This window comes from Notolabrus celidotus, chromosome 15 (genome assembly GCF_009762535.1).
Source record: "Notolabrus celidotus isolate fNotCel1 chromosome 15, fNotCel1.pri, whole genome shotgun sequence".
Lineage (NCBI taxonomy): Eukaryota > Metazoa > Chordata > Actinopteri > Labriformes > Labridae > Notolabrus > Notolabrus celidotus.
The window spans coordinates 17061384-17075004 of NC_048286.1; the positions used below are offsets into that span (position 1 = coordinate 17061384).

Here is a 13621-nt window from a genome sequence, read left to right on the forward strand (position 1 = left end):
CAGTATTCAAAACGCTCCAGGAGAGTTGCAGCTTCCTTCCAGAAGTACCATGCAACAAATATGCTTTTGCACACACTGCAAATTTTCACCAATGCAATCCTTGTGTTTTGTGTTTACTGGTGTTACATAACTACATTGAGGCACTTTTTCTATTGTGATGAAATGTGCACTGATGGAACATCCTGTGAGCACAGGTATGCTTCATATTAGGTAAACATAATATGCACTCATAAGAACAATTACAGTATTTTTAAAAAATGTTTTCAGACTCATGTACAGTTAACCATATGGCCATCCTGTTCATGTCAAAGCACAGAAACGTACAAAGTATTTATTTCATAGATCAAAAAAAGCCACTTATGGCTGAATGAAGACACATATAATACAGGCCTGCTCAATGTTGTGTGATACTCCCACATTGTTGTATCAGCTCTTAGTAGAACTACAAAGACAAAGGACCTCTATGGTTTGGAAATGTATCCATCATTGAGAGTGTGTCAAGATGCATTTCAAGACAGATATTTCCCCTTGATCCTAGAAAAAGTGCTTTGCTGTATTGGATAAAATAGTATTAACAGTAATTGAAACAGTTACAGTACAGAGAGGGAGCTTAATGAGGATGAGGAGGCCACTGAGCTGCTAAAGAAGAAAAATGCATGAATAAAGTAGAGGTGGAAAAAAGAAAAAGGAGAGAAGGTAAAAGAGAGGCTGAGGTAATGCGAAATCAGATGAATCTTTATAGAATTGGGAAAAAAAATCTTCTAAAATTGATCACTTTTCTTCTGCACTGTACTGAGAGGAAGTTACCTTTTGTGTTTGTGTGTGCGTGTGTGTGTGTGTGCAGCACAGAAGTGGATGTATGGTGGACTGGATAGTAACTTGCTCCTGCAATACATCGCCTGGGTCACCTACCCCGTAGTGCTCATCACTTTCTCAGCGGGATTCACACAGATTCTGTCTCCTCAGGCTGTGGGTAAGAAGCACACACACAGACAAACACACACTCTTAGACCTGTTATGTAAAGACGGATGTGTACATATTTCTAATTCATGGTCACATTTCTGTGTTTGAATATTGTAATTGGCTGCATAATGCAGCATAAGTCCTCCAAGGACATGCGCTGTAAGTCTTTCTCAGGATATCTGCAGGACATCCATAAAATATACCTTTTAATGCTATGAATATCAATTACCCCGCCGTCCAACCCCCCTCCCCCCGCCCAACCCCCACTCTTCATTTTTTCTCCTTTTCTTTTCCCTTCCCACCTCACATCTCCTTCTTTTAACTCCAGGTTCAGGTATTCCTGAGATGAAGACCATACTGAGGGGGGTGGTCCTGAAGGAGTACCTGACTTTTAAGACGTTTGTGGCCAAAGTCATCGGCCTTACCTGTGCTCTGGGCAGTGGGATGCCTCTGGGGAAGGAGGTACAGTGTGTCTTTCCCATCATCTTTACCCATCGCAGTCTTGGCTGTAAAAAGTAATGAAGACAGATTGCATGACAGTTTTTATATTCAGTTTGTGTTTTATTAATTTCACCTCTTTTGTTACTGTTAAAGTCATGGCTTTGAGAATAAAAGATCTTAACTGCTAATACTGTTTCCTATTTTGGGGGGACAGTAAAGTTGTTGAGCATGATCTTAAAAAATGCGGCTTCACTTCAGTGCCACTTGCTCTACTCACTGCTAAAAGGTTCTTTCAGTCGCATCCTGTCTACTAACATGCTGATGTCTCTCCATCCTGCCATTCAGGGTCCCTTTGTCCATGTTGCCAGCCTGTGCGCCGCTCTCCTCAGCAAATTCATGGCTGCTCTTTTTGGAGGGATTTACATGGTGAGGATGGTAACAGCTAACAATGCACATTTTCAGACGTGTAAAATAGAATATGGTCAAATACTAAAAACTGTATAAATCTGCTTTAGGTATTGGTGCTCTTTATAATTACATTGTCCATGTTTTTTTTTATATCTCTCTTGGTAGCAAATGCAGATTTTATTGTTGCTTCAGTAAAAAAGAAAATCACAGATTTAAGCTTGAATGGAATAGTGCTCCAGTCTTGTGTCATGTACAAGACTGAGTATTATCCATGTAAGGAACAGAATACTGTTTTTTAGACCCCTTATCTGCCTCAGATAAATGTGAGTATAGACATGGTGATGGATGAAATGTGCTGTAGCCTTTGAACCACACAAGTATAATAACTGATGCTTTATTTCCTCTGACAGATGTGTCTGTCCCCCAGTGTTCAGATAGATGTCTTTGGCCAATCCTAACCATTTATCTCACAGGGAGTGGGTTTAAACGCCATTCATGTTATTTCTGGTGCTGATGTAAATTGTTCCAAAATTTATTGTCGCTTCATTATTAATCAAATTTAATTGTGATTTACATTACATAAAAATGGTAAGTGTTGAGTACTTCATCCTTTCATACCAAACTGTGTGTTCTGACTACAAGAAGCCATATCAATAGGATGATAGAGCCCTTACAGACTTCTGTGTCACAAGTTGAGATGTTCTGAAACATTGACCGTATATAACAAGGACACCTCTCAGTGACATCAATAGAAGAGGATTAGTGCCACTAAATGGAGTTAGTTTGAAAAAAAGCTCTGAATTCTGACTGCTGACTTTAACATCAGAATTTTGACTATTTTCTCACACTTCGAAATATTGCATTTTTTTCCAATAACTTTTTAACATGGGTGCAAATGGGGTCTCTCTGGTTTTGGAGCCAGCTTCCAAGTGGACACTCAAGGAACTGCATTTTTGTAGCCCGTCCACATTGGCTCCATTTTTCAACACTGAAGGTTGCTGCTTGTGGGTCACTGAGAGGTAACAGACTATCTGGTTGGGGGATGCTGTGCTTTAAAATGCCCAAATGCATCATTTCTGACAACAAGCCTTTTGTTTTAGACTCATCCTAGCAGTATACTTTCACATAAGGAAGCTGCTCTGTACAAACCGAGCCAGGTATCCTTTGATTTCCCTTCAACCATTACTCTTCAGGTCATAATGGCTGCCAGAAAGTAAGGAGCATCACATTTTTTTCCCAAACTGGGATTTTCTGAATCTTTTGGTGTCTTTTTTTGATGGGCACAAAGCATAAGAAAATAAATCAGCACAAAACTCAGAGATGTCTTTTTATAAAAAGCTTTTGATGTTTCCTTGACTTTCTGCCATTCCCAGGACTGACACTCTGACCTCCACTCATGTGAGACCTCACCCTGGCCTTCTGTTCATTCCTGCTCTGGACTTTGGCCTTTGTGTTTCTCCTCCATGAACCAACAGCAGCAGCATCACCATTAGTGTGAAGAAGACGGACTGCAGTCACTGTCAGCACTATTAGGAGTAGTCCAAGAGTCGACAATGTCCCCGTTAAACACAATTACTCTGAGAAAATGTTAATTCAGTTCACAGTGGAATCAAGACTGTGTTTGCTGAAGCTCCCTCTCAGCTTGTTTGACTTTGTGTGGTCTGGATAATAAGTTGGATGACTTCCAGTATCAAAAAACAAAAGGTAACCTCTACACTTTCACAGATAACACTCACACATATTTATTTCTTTGTGTGTTTTTTTTCACCTTTACTGCTAAAGGAAGAGCCCTTTGAGGGAAGCAAGGTACGAATGCACGTATCAGATAGTTTCTTTATTGCCAATTCCATCGTCATCAATAATCCATGCTGTCCATTTCAGAAGCAGAGATGGATTGATGCCTTCCCATTTGTGTGCGCTGTTTGATACTGTTCAGTGAACCGTCACAGCGAGGCATCGATCCGTGCTGCCTTTGCTCCTATACAAACCCCTCATGCCATGATTTCAACACTCAATCCTAGCTTTTCGATTATTGCTCAATGCTTCCATATCCCTCCATTCATAAATGCAACCATGATAGATGTGAAAAAAAAAATACAGCTGCAGCTTTTACAGTAAAATTGTTGCATTTGTAAACAACAGACTTTGTTTTTCATGAGAAATACAATTCTTGTTCTGTGTGTCTGTGGTGTTTGCACGTATATGTACTCTACATCCGTTGGCATTTGCGTGTGTATGCGTGTTGGCTTGAATGCTTGCGTGTGTGTACGTTTGTGTGTGTCTATTTGTGTGTACATCTGGTTCTTGTTGGACAGAACGAGATGAGGAACACGGAGATGCTGTCGGCTGCCTGTGCAGTGGGTGTTGGCTGCTGCTTTGCTGCCCCTATTGGAGGTAAGGAAAAAATGGCTGTCCACTCTGATTGAATGATATCTAATTATGTTTGGTTGTTATGGGATCTAATTAGATGAGAATATTTACCCCATAGCAGGGAAGTTGGTGCCATTCTTTTTCAGTCCATCCATCTTACTCTTTGATTCAGAGCAGCAAACTGTGTCTCAGCTACTTTTGACCAACCTGGTGTTAAATCTTGCACCAATATTCATCTCAAAGGATATTTCTTTGTTTTAGGTGACCCTGTGTCTTTCCCTCTGGCACCATTCGTAGGTCAAATCAATCTCATTTGCTGTCTATTTTGGCTCTTTTTGACAAACAGCTACAAAAAGTTCTAAAAATCTGCTTTACACAACTTCCACAGAACCAAACAACAGACAGAGACACTTAGCAGCTAACGAAGTGGCTCTTTTGGAAAGGTGCAGGCGTAGCTTAACTGTAGAACAGATGCTCAATAGACAGTGGACACGGTTGTGTGAATGTCATCCACAATCCTTCCTGCCATTCAGTCCTGTTAAAAAAAAAGAAGCCAAAGAAATAAAAATAGAAGTTGGTAGGGACCAAAATAGAGTTCAAAGACAACAAGTATTTGACTCAAATTGATTAGGTGGCAGGAAACACACCACATTCAGAAAGGATTTAGACAGTGAGCTTTGTGATATGTCTCTCTGCTTTTGTGTGAATCATCGGCAAGTGAGGTGTTAAAATGTTTCTTAGCTAATTGTAAGACTTGTTACATTTCAAGATGATGACAGAGAAGTGCTTGTAGATGTGAAACCTTTTTTAAAGAATTGTTCGGATGCTTTTTTTCAAAGGAGAAGAGTACTAAAGGAAGCTGTTTAAACTATTTATCTGAGAAACTCTTGAAAAGGTTTCGGTTTGTGTCACTCAGGGGTGCTGTTCAGTATTGAGGTCACTTCGACATTTTTCGCTGTGAGGAACTACTGGAGGGGCTTCTTTGCTGCCACCTTCAGTGCCTTCATATTCAGAGTGCTGGCAGTGTGGAACCAGGAGGAAGGTAAAAGTCTACTTCTTAAAAAAACATCTTCTTAAATATCTGCCTTGTTAGTCATTATGCAGCCTTTTTTGATAGTCTGATGCAATGCAGTACAGTCTGCACAGAGTGAGAACAGTCCTCTTTTTCCTCAGAGACCATCACTGCTCTCTTTAAGACCCGTTTCCGCCTGGACTTCCCATTTGACCTTCAGGAGCTGCCAGCATTTGCCATCCTTGGGTAAGTGTGTTTCTCAGGACTGGTTCCACATTAAACTGATCCCTGAGCAGTTTGGCGCCCCGAGTTACCCGAGAGATCCGAGCTCTAATAAAGCTCTGTTCTCCTCTGCGGCCTCCTATTGAGTGTCTGAAGGTTGACTTGTATTTGATGAACGGGGCATGAAATTAACTTTTTACTCTGCTGATTAAAAGTGGAGGTTGGATCCAGAGCATATAAATAGACAAAAACAACACGTAACCATTCTTACAAATCACAATTCTTTCTCAGTGTAGTAGTGTTTTTTGTTTTTCAACAGACCAAACGTTGGTGTCTTTTCCTTTGTGTAGGATTGCCTGTGGTTTTGGTGGAGCACTGTTCGTCTACCTGAACCGGCTGATTGTGGAGTGCATGAGGAAACAGAAGACCATAAACAAGTTCTTGCTGAGGAAGTGAGTATCTGATTTCTGATTTTGAATTGTTTTAATGGATTGTCATTAAAGGAAATGCACTCAGTGTTCTCCTGCGGAGTTTTAGAAAGTAAGGAAGTATGACACTTGCATCTGAATGGCAGTGGGAAGCTGCTGCCCAGAGATGCTTAGCTTACCTTAGCATACAGCTGTAATTAGGGAGGAAGGCGATCTTGTTTTTTCCAAAGCAGGGGTAGATCAAGGATGTGGACAGGAGTGGCTATGACCACCCTGGGAATCAATCTCAATCAATGTTTATATATATTTATACAGCACCAAATCACAACAATGTTATCTCAAGATGCTTTTACAAACATGGCAGGTCTAGAACGTCCGTTCAAAAACTAAAAGGTTCCTGTGCCCCCATTGTTGTATGCGTTTCAACCGCGAGTTGAAGTCACAGGTAGATTGTGCAAATCAGGCCAGTGACGCATGGAGAAAAAAAATTATATTAAATAATATTTTGAAATCTTAATAAAAAAAACAAACTAGTATGCATTCCCAGGAACTCCCTCTGTGTTTCAACAACTGTGTTAACTCCACAAACACCGTTATGTTCAACCGAAAGTCCCAGGACCTTTGAAAAGTACTACCCCCCAAGCAGGGGCTTTTCAGAGGGGAGATTATCTACCCCTGAACTAAATCCAGACCCTGGTTTCTCCAGTCGAAACGCACATAGTTCAGGGGTGAAGTTCCTATTTCTTGGGTAAAGTTCCTGCGGTCGAAAAACGCCTTAAGGTGGGACCCATGTTAAAATCAACTATTTGGGCTGTGTTGAAACAGCCCGCTAACAACTTCAATTTTAGTTAAAACATTATAAACAGGAATATAATATATTTTGGATAGTTCAATGCTTGTATTCAAGTAGACATTATTAATCTAGATAGGACAGACGAATAAATGCTATTCATTTCAATGTGTTAGCACATACTTCACGTCACCTCTGCAAAAGTCCAGTTGCCCCAGTTTGGCCACCCCAGTCAAAAATGTCTGCCTCCACTCTTAATGCTAAGCTAAGCTAAGTTAACTAGTTGGTGGCTGTAGCTTCAGCTGAGATATGAGAAAGTATTGATCTTTACGATCAAACTACCTCTGCAACTCACCACTGCACTTTATCATATTATTTTAGCCTGTACATATTAGTCAAGCTATTTGTTGTTTCTTTGTATTTATAGCTAAGGTTATTGTTATTATATTTTCATTTTATTTTTTATTGTAGTTCTTATTCTTATTCCTATTCTTATGCCTTGTACAAAGAGAGCACAGTTTACCAAAGTCAAATTCCTTGTGTGTTCAAGCATACTTGGCGAATAAAGCTGATTCTGATTCTGATTCTGATTCTGATTCTGAAGATTTCAAATGAGTATTCTTTCCACAAGGGGATTTTCTTTTCCTCAAGAGTTTAACTTAGAAATATTCAAGCTACATAGAAAACTTACAGTCAAACTGTAAATAAACCTCCACAGGATCAGAGTCCTGCTCATTGCCCCTAAACCTGTGTTTAATACTGGCTTGATTTCTTATGTCAGTTTTAATAGAGTTTTGGGAAATGAGGGTAAATTTGCCGTGTCATTTGGGTCAGCCTCACTATTTTTATCTCTTTCCTCTTCACTACCTTGGAACCAAGTTTTCACATACAGAACAGTGTGACAGACACGCCCATTAATGACCCCACAGTCCTTCTCTTCCTGTCAGGCGTCTGGTGTATCCGGCTCTCGTCACCCTGCTGGTCTCCACACTCACGTTCCCTCCGGGTTTCGGACAGTTCATGGCTGGACAGGTGAGAAAATACTTTCACACTCTCATGACAGTATGAAAGCATGCCGTTGGAGGATTGATGGTGATTCAAAGTGAGAGTTGATGTCAGGTTGAGGGTCATTTTGTGCTCCTTTTCTTTGACAGAAGAAGCCATATAATGTTTACAGAAATGTGATGCGCTTGTTGACACAATGTTAGTATATATTATGGTTAGGATTTTCTAACATGCTTCTCAATTGATGGTCGATAGGAGTTGAGTTTTAGGAGCTGAATCAAAAACGTACAAGATGCAACATGTCAGTATTTGTGTAATCAAATATAAACCCAGAAGAAGAACCTCTGGTCTAGGAGAATTGGAAGGAGCCACGCCATGCTGCCACTATAAAGGCTTGATATTTGAATAAACTGAAATGTAAAGTTTCACATTGCTTCTGAAGGCAGAGATGTAGAGCACACATTTAGCCCAACATAACAAGCTTTTTAGTTTCATTTGAACCTTGACACAGGAAAGAAATTCTTCTGTTTGGTTGAGAGACGAATACTTTTCCCTGTACAGTTTCCTTTACACAAAGAAAATCCTTCAAGGAAGAATGACAGCAGAAAACAGAATCAGACAGATTTCTTTTGTAGGTTAAAAAAAAAACACTGAATCTGTTTGAATAATCTCACCCTGACCCTGTAGATGCTTTATTCTGCTTTCTTAAAGGTGACATATCACGCTTTTTTCATCAATATATATTGGTCTAAGAGGTCCCCAAAACATGTCTTTAAAGTTTATGCTCAAAAAAACACTTTGAAATCAGATTTTGGCATGCCTGAAAAGTCCTCTTCTTCATTCCTCATCAGAACACTCTGTTTTCCCTCTGACCACGCCCCCTCAGGAAGTGGATGTGCCTCGGCTCTCCAGCACGTTGATCTAATGTTTACATGTTGGCTGAATATACACGGCTGCTCAGAGATCACGTTACTTCAACCCTCTGAATCTGATCCTGACGGAGAGGCGCCTGCATCTGAACGATTGGTCATAGATTTAGTGTTTCTTGTTGTTTTATTTATCAGTATGTAGACGTGTGTCTTGGTACACAGCTACAGCTACAGCTACAGCTATGAACATGTAGCTATGTAGCTATGCTAACTAGCGCTAGCACTTATCCATGATAAATAAAAATCATCCACTAGATCTTCAAATCTGCAGACGTGGGGAGTAAAACCGACCTTTGTGTTTATTAAGACAGCCTACAACTAGCATGCCTCCCTCCTAAGCTCCTTGTTAGCACACATTTGTGCAGGTAATGAAAAACGGAGGAGGGAATCAGTATTATTTTATACAGTCTATGGGCTGAACAAGCTCCGAGCTCTGACTCCGTGACAGACCGGATATTGTTGTTATGTAACAAAAACACGGAAGTCTGAAACGGCTCGTTTCACACACATTTACAGAAAGGTGGAGAAATCAAAACGGGCAGAATGGATTTTTTTCATTCTCGGGGGGTTTGTAGACATGCCAGGGACACATATTTCAGGTAAAGAACCATTAAAAAGTCAATTTTGCATGATATGTCACCTTTAAGAAATATTGAGAATTGAAAAAAACAATAACACAATAATCTTCGGGAGCCCTGGCAGCACATCTGGTAGAGCATGTAACATGTCAAACCTCAAACCCTGTCTCTTTTCTGCTCCTACTATAAAATAAAACTGGTTAAATCCACTCAGTACCAACAATATATTCATCGGGGAGGTTTTTGTAACAATTAGAGAAAAATTTAAATATTAGCCAACCGAATGAAATACTGTAACCTTTGCGACCTGCTATTGACCTTGTGATGATAAAGGCCTCCTAAACCTGTCTGTGGGGGTGAACTGGGAAAATACCTTGTATTTAGCTTTGTTTTTGTGTGTTGATCCATCAGTTGACGCAGCACGAGTCTCTGGTCGCACTTTTCGACAACCGCACGTGGTGCCGTCATGGGGTGGCGGAAGAGTTTGACTACATCAGCCACCACCATGCCTGGAAACACCCACAGGTCAACGTTTTCATCACACTCGTCCTCTTCATCATTATGAAGGTGAGCTTGCATTCATGTCCAAAAAAAGGATTGAATTACTTTTTTTAAGATTCATCAAATAACTTCTCTCTCTCTCTGTGTTAGTTTTGGATGTCTGCTGTGGCCACCACCATGCCTGTTCCATGTGGAGCTTTCATGCCAGTTTTTCTCATCGGTGAGTCTAGCCTCCTTTTCTTCCTTTAGCAACAGTCATAACACCTAAAAATAACTTCCTCTCTTTGTGTGTGATTGACAGGGGCAGGATTTGGCAGACTTGTCGGAGAGATCATGGCAACCATGTTTCCAGATGGAATACATGCTGACGGCAGCGTGTATCCTATAGTTCCTGGTGGTTATGCTGTCGTAGGTGAGTTACTTTATTTCTTTATTTAGATGTGCATATTTTTTTACAAACTGCCTCAAAATTCATGATTTTGATGTCTCTTGTCTCCATGTCTGTGCCCGAGCCACTCCTGCACTCACCATTGTGATTGAAATTGTCGCTGATGCCAACCTGATGCCATTTTCATCACTTTCTACAAGCTCAAAAAAAATGTGACTGATGAAAATTGGTTCCACTGAAGTTGAATGCTAAAAAAAGAAGTCATTGAAAACAAAATTGCCATGGATGTGACTCACTGCTTAGTGTGACAGGAATCTGTTAAATGTTATGAATTGGAGTGACATTCTGCAGGAAATCTTTTATTATGATTGCTGTCTTACAGTCAAGTCTTGCACTACTTTTCCACATTTATATAAAAAAAGGGTATAATATTTAAGTCATTTTAAAAGCGTGCAAGTTCACTCATTGATCGCTTCTTTATTTAATGTATGTGAATAGATTGTGACCAGACAAAAAAAAGTTTTTTCTTTAATTCACTTCCTCCCACACAGGTGCTGCTGCATTGTCTGGAGCAGTCACCCACACTGTATCCACAGCGGTCATAGTGTTTGAGCTGACTGGTCAGATCTCCCACATCCTGCCTGTGATGATCGCTGTGATTCTGGCCAATGCCGTGGCCCAGTCCCTCCAACCATCGTTGTACGACTCTATCATCCGTATCAAGAAACTTCCTTATCTGCCTGAGCTGGGCATGGGCCATCACGAGTGAGTATTTGTTTGCAATGCTTGCTATACATGCCCTTTGTTTGTTCAAAAATTTGAGTATCTTTCACTTCTCTACCCTTTTTCTGTCATCTTCTTTACATCTTACAGGAAGTATAATATCCGTGTGGAGGACATCATGGTCAGGGATGTGCGCTTCATTACTCTTAGTGCTTCCTATCGAGATCTGCAGGAGGTGCTGCTGACTGGTCAGCTCAAGACACTGGCCCTGGTTGAATCTAGAGGTGAGCACAAGGCAAAACAACATAATAATATACCATAATTCTTAGGGGCCCCTCTCAATGTTCTCACAAGATCAAAATAAGCAAAAAATGAACAAAAGATGTTTTACTATGGGCAGCATGATGTAAAAAGGAAATGGACATGGTCAATAGGATTCAGATTTAGAATAGAGCGTGTTTAAAAACTAAAAAAAAACTACCATTAACTGTGTACTGTATAGTCTCCTCCCACTGTAAAAAAGTGAAGCAAAAATCCTGCCTTGATGAGTCCTGACATATTGCGCTGGTGATGTGTTTTTGTGGCCAATGCAAGCCCATAAAGGATCTGGCTGGTGGCACTGTTGAACTGACGTCACATGCCTTCAGCTAACCAAATCACAAAATTAACTTACTGATAAAACATCAAGGATCTCTCAGGTCAGTGCAGTCCAAAACAAAACAGATTCTGGTGTTGATTTGAAGCAGAGACTCAGTTATGGAAGGTTCAATGACTCTTTCGTAAGTGTTGGTTACATTTTCTCTCACTGCTCCTGCTGTACTTTGCTAATCCTGTAAAGAACACTGCAGGAGCCCCCATTTGTCAGCAAAGCTGTGAATCATATCATTTCACCCTTTTTTAAACATCAAATAAGTAATTAAAACCAAACTTCTCTGAAACACTTACAATCCCACACGATGAGAACTAACTATAATGAAAAAAATAATGTTTGAGAAAAATAATTTGATGTATATTAACATTTTCTAGTTTGTGCCATGTTCCATCCAACGGGGGGAGGCTTCTTAACCTATACCCAGTCAACAGAGGGAGCTCTAAGAGTTTTGGCTTCACTTAGAGGGAGCTATGTGCCGTCCATGTCATATACAGTCTAGTAACCTTAAAGTCACATCAATGACAAACTTTGTTTCGTGCCTTTTGTTTTCTACCTCTTTTTATGATCTTTGTCTGTGTTGACACCTCAACCTTGTTCCCTCACAAGTTCCCCATCCCCTATTATCCCCCTTGTTTCCCTTTCTCTCAGAGTCCATGATCCTACTGGGCTCCATCGAGCGACTGCAGCTCCAGTCTCTGCTCTCCCTTCAGCTGGGCCGCCAGAGGAGACTGGAGTACCTTCGCCAGCTGGCCCAGGACAATGGCACCAATGATCACCTGCCCAGCCTGACCAGTGACAGCACCCCCAGCTCCCCCTGCGCCCACTCCCACAGCAACGCCTCCGCCAACACTCGCCAAGTGGTTCGCTTCCTGGTGAGCACCCAACAGGTGTGACAGGCGTCCGGGGGCGCCAGGGCTGGGCTGGGGCGAAGTCTAGATTGGGATGGGTTGTAGCTGTAGAGTTAAGAGGACACAGCATGTGTGAAGCATGTTTCAGTAGGTAAAGGCACAGATGAGGGTATTTTGGACATCTGTCGTGGTAAGTGGTTAAAATGTGTATAAAAGTCATTTTTTCTTCTTCTACAATGTTAACAAATGTCTTCTGTGTCTCTGTCGTCTGTGCCCTTACCTGTGCTGTCCTGTTTGTTTACATGCATGTGCTTGTATCTGTCTTCTTTGTGTTGTCTTTTTTGGACTGTGTGTGTGTGTGTGTGTGTGTGTGTGTGTGTGTGTGTGTGTGTGTGTGTGTGTGTGTGTGTGTGTGTGTGTGTGTGTGTGTGTGTGTGCGTGTGTGTGTGTGTGCGTGTGTGTGTGTGTCTGTGTGTCTCTGTGTGTGCATGTATGTGCATGTGCTCTTGTGTTTGGCTTTCTCTGTTAATATGTTTTCCATGTAGATATCCACAGAGGAGTCGTCCTCCTTCAGCCCAGTGGTCTCCAATGTTCAGCTTCCTTTGAAATCTGCCTTGAAAACAGTGTCTGCCATCAGTGACACAGAGACACCGAATAGTATGTACTTTACACTGCAGTGTAATACCCCCCCACACACACACACACATGCACAAACAGTCTAACACACAGGAAGAGACAAACTGATTGAAAAAAGTAATATTTCCTGACTAAATTGAACAGAAATGGATTTTTTTTCCTCCCCCAGGCTCTCAGACCCTCTCCTGTGCAGACCAAGACAAGGAGCTGCTGGAGGTGAGAAAGAAACAAGGATGTAATATTAATGTGGGTGCAAGTGTGCGGTATGAAAGTGACACGTATCGTATGCGTGGGTGTGTGTGCTCTCTCCGCGTCCACGCATAAGCCGCCCACCTCGTCTTCCTGCCTCTCCTGCGTACAGGCAGGATCCTCCCACAGGCAGCGGGGTTTTCCTGTGTGATCTCATGCTGTGGTCGTTGAGTTTTGCTTTAAAACGTCTGTGAGTCATTGCCCCCCTCACCGCACAACACATACACTGCCAGTCAAAGGCTTTTTGAACATCCCACATTTAAACATTTCTGGTTAAGCAACATGTGATGTTGTCGTAGACAGTGGTCAGAAAAAAATTCATAGTTTTTGGTTGTATTGCTTACGCTTGACCGCCTGTCATTATAAACTCCCTATTTGTCAGAAATTATCAGGATAAAGTTTATGAATATTTAAATGTTTAGATGAATTTCGGGACAATGTTTTCAACATATCTCCATTTGTTGGAATAATGCAGCT

At 41.2% G+C, this 13621-nt stretch overlaps 1 protein-coding gene and 1 long non-coding RNA gene across 2 annotated transcripts in view; one reads left to right on the plus strand and one right to left on the minus strand.

The window, feature by feature from the left end:
- Positions 1–13621, plus strand: part of clcn2a (chloride channel, voltage-sensitive 2a) — a 49944-nt gene that overhangs the window by 26388 nt on the left and 9935 nt on the right. Inside the window, exons 4-19 of the mRNA XM_034702339.1 lie at positions 845–973; positions 1293–1426; positions 1751–1831; positions 4129–4207; positions 5100–5225; positions 5357–5441; positions 5768–5869; positions 7583–7667; positions 9559–9714; positions 9799–9868; positions 9950–10060; positions 10588–10801; positions 10910–11043; positions 12060–12298; positions 12805–12916; positions 13065–13111. Coding sequence (XP_034558230.1) covers positions 845–973; positions 1293–1426; positions 1751–1831; positions 4129–4207; positions 5100–5225; positions 5357–5441; positions 5768–5869; positions 7583–7667; positions 9559–9714; positions 9799–9868; positions 9950–10060; positions 10588–10801; positions 10910–11043; positions 12060–12298; positions 12805–12916; positions 13065–13111 — 1904 coding nt within the window. The remainder of the gene's footprint in view (positions 1–844; positions 974–1292; positions 1427–1750; positions 1832–4128; positions 4208–5099; positions 5226–5356; positions 5442–5767; positions 5870–7582; positions 7668–9558; positions 9715–9798; positions 9869–9949; positions 10061–10587; positions 10802–10909; positions 11044–12059; positions 12299–12804; positions 12917–13064; positions 13112–13621) is intronic.
- On the minus strand, positions 11952–12612 carry LOC117826351. Its single transcript, XR_004634024.1, has 2 exons — positions 12540–12612; positions 11952–12364 (listed from the first exon to the last, which is right to left on the minus strand). It is a non-coding gene; the product is annotated as an uncharacterized LOC117826351 (long non-coding RNA).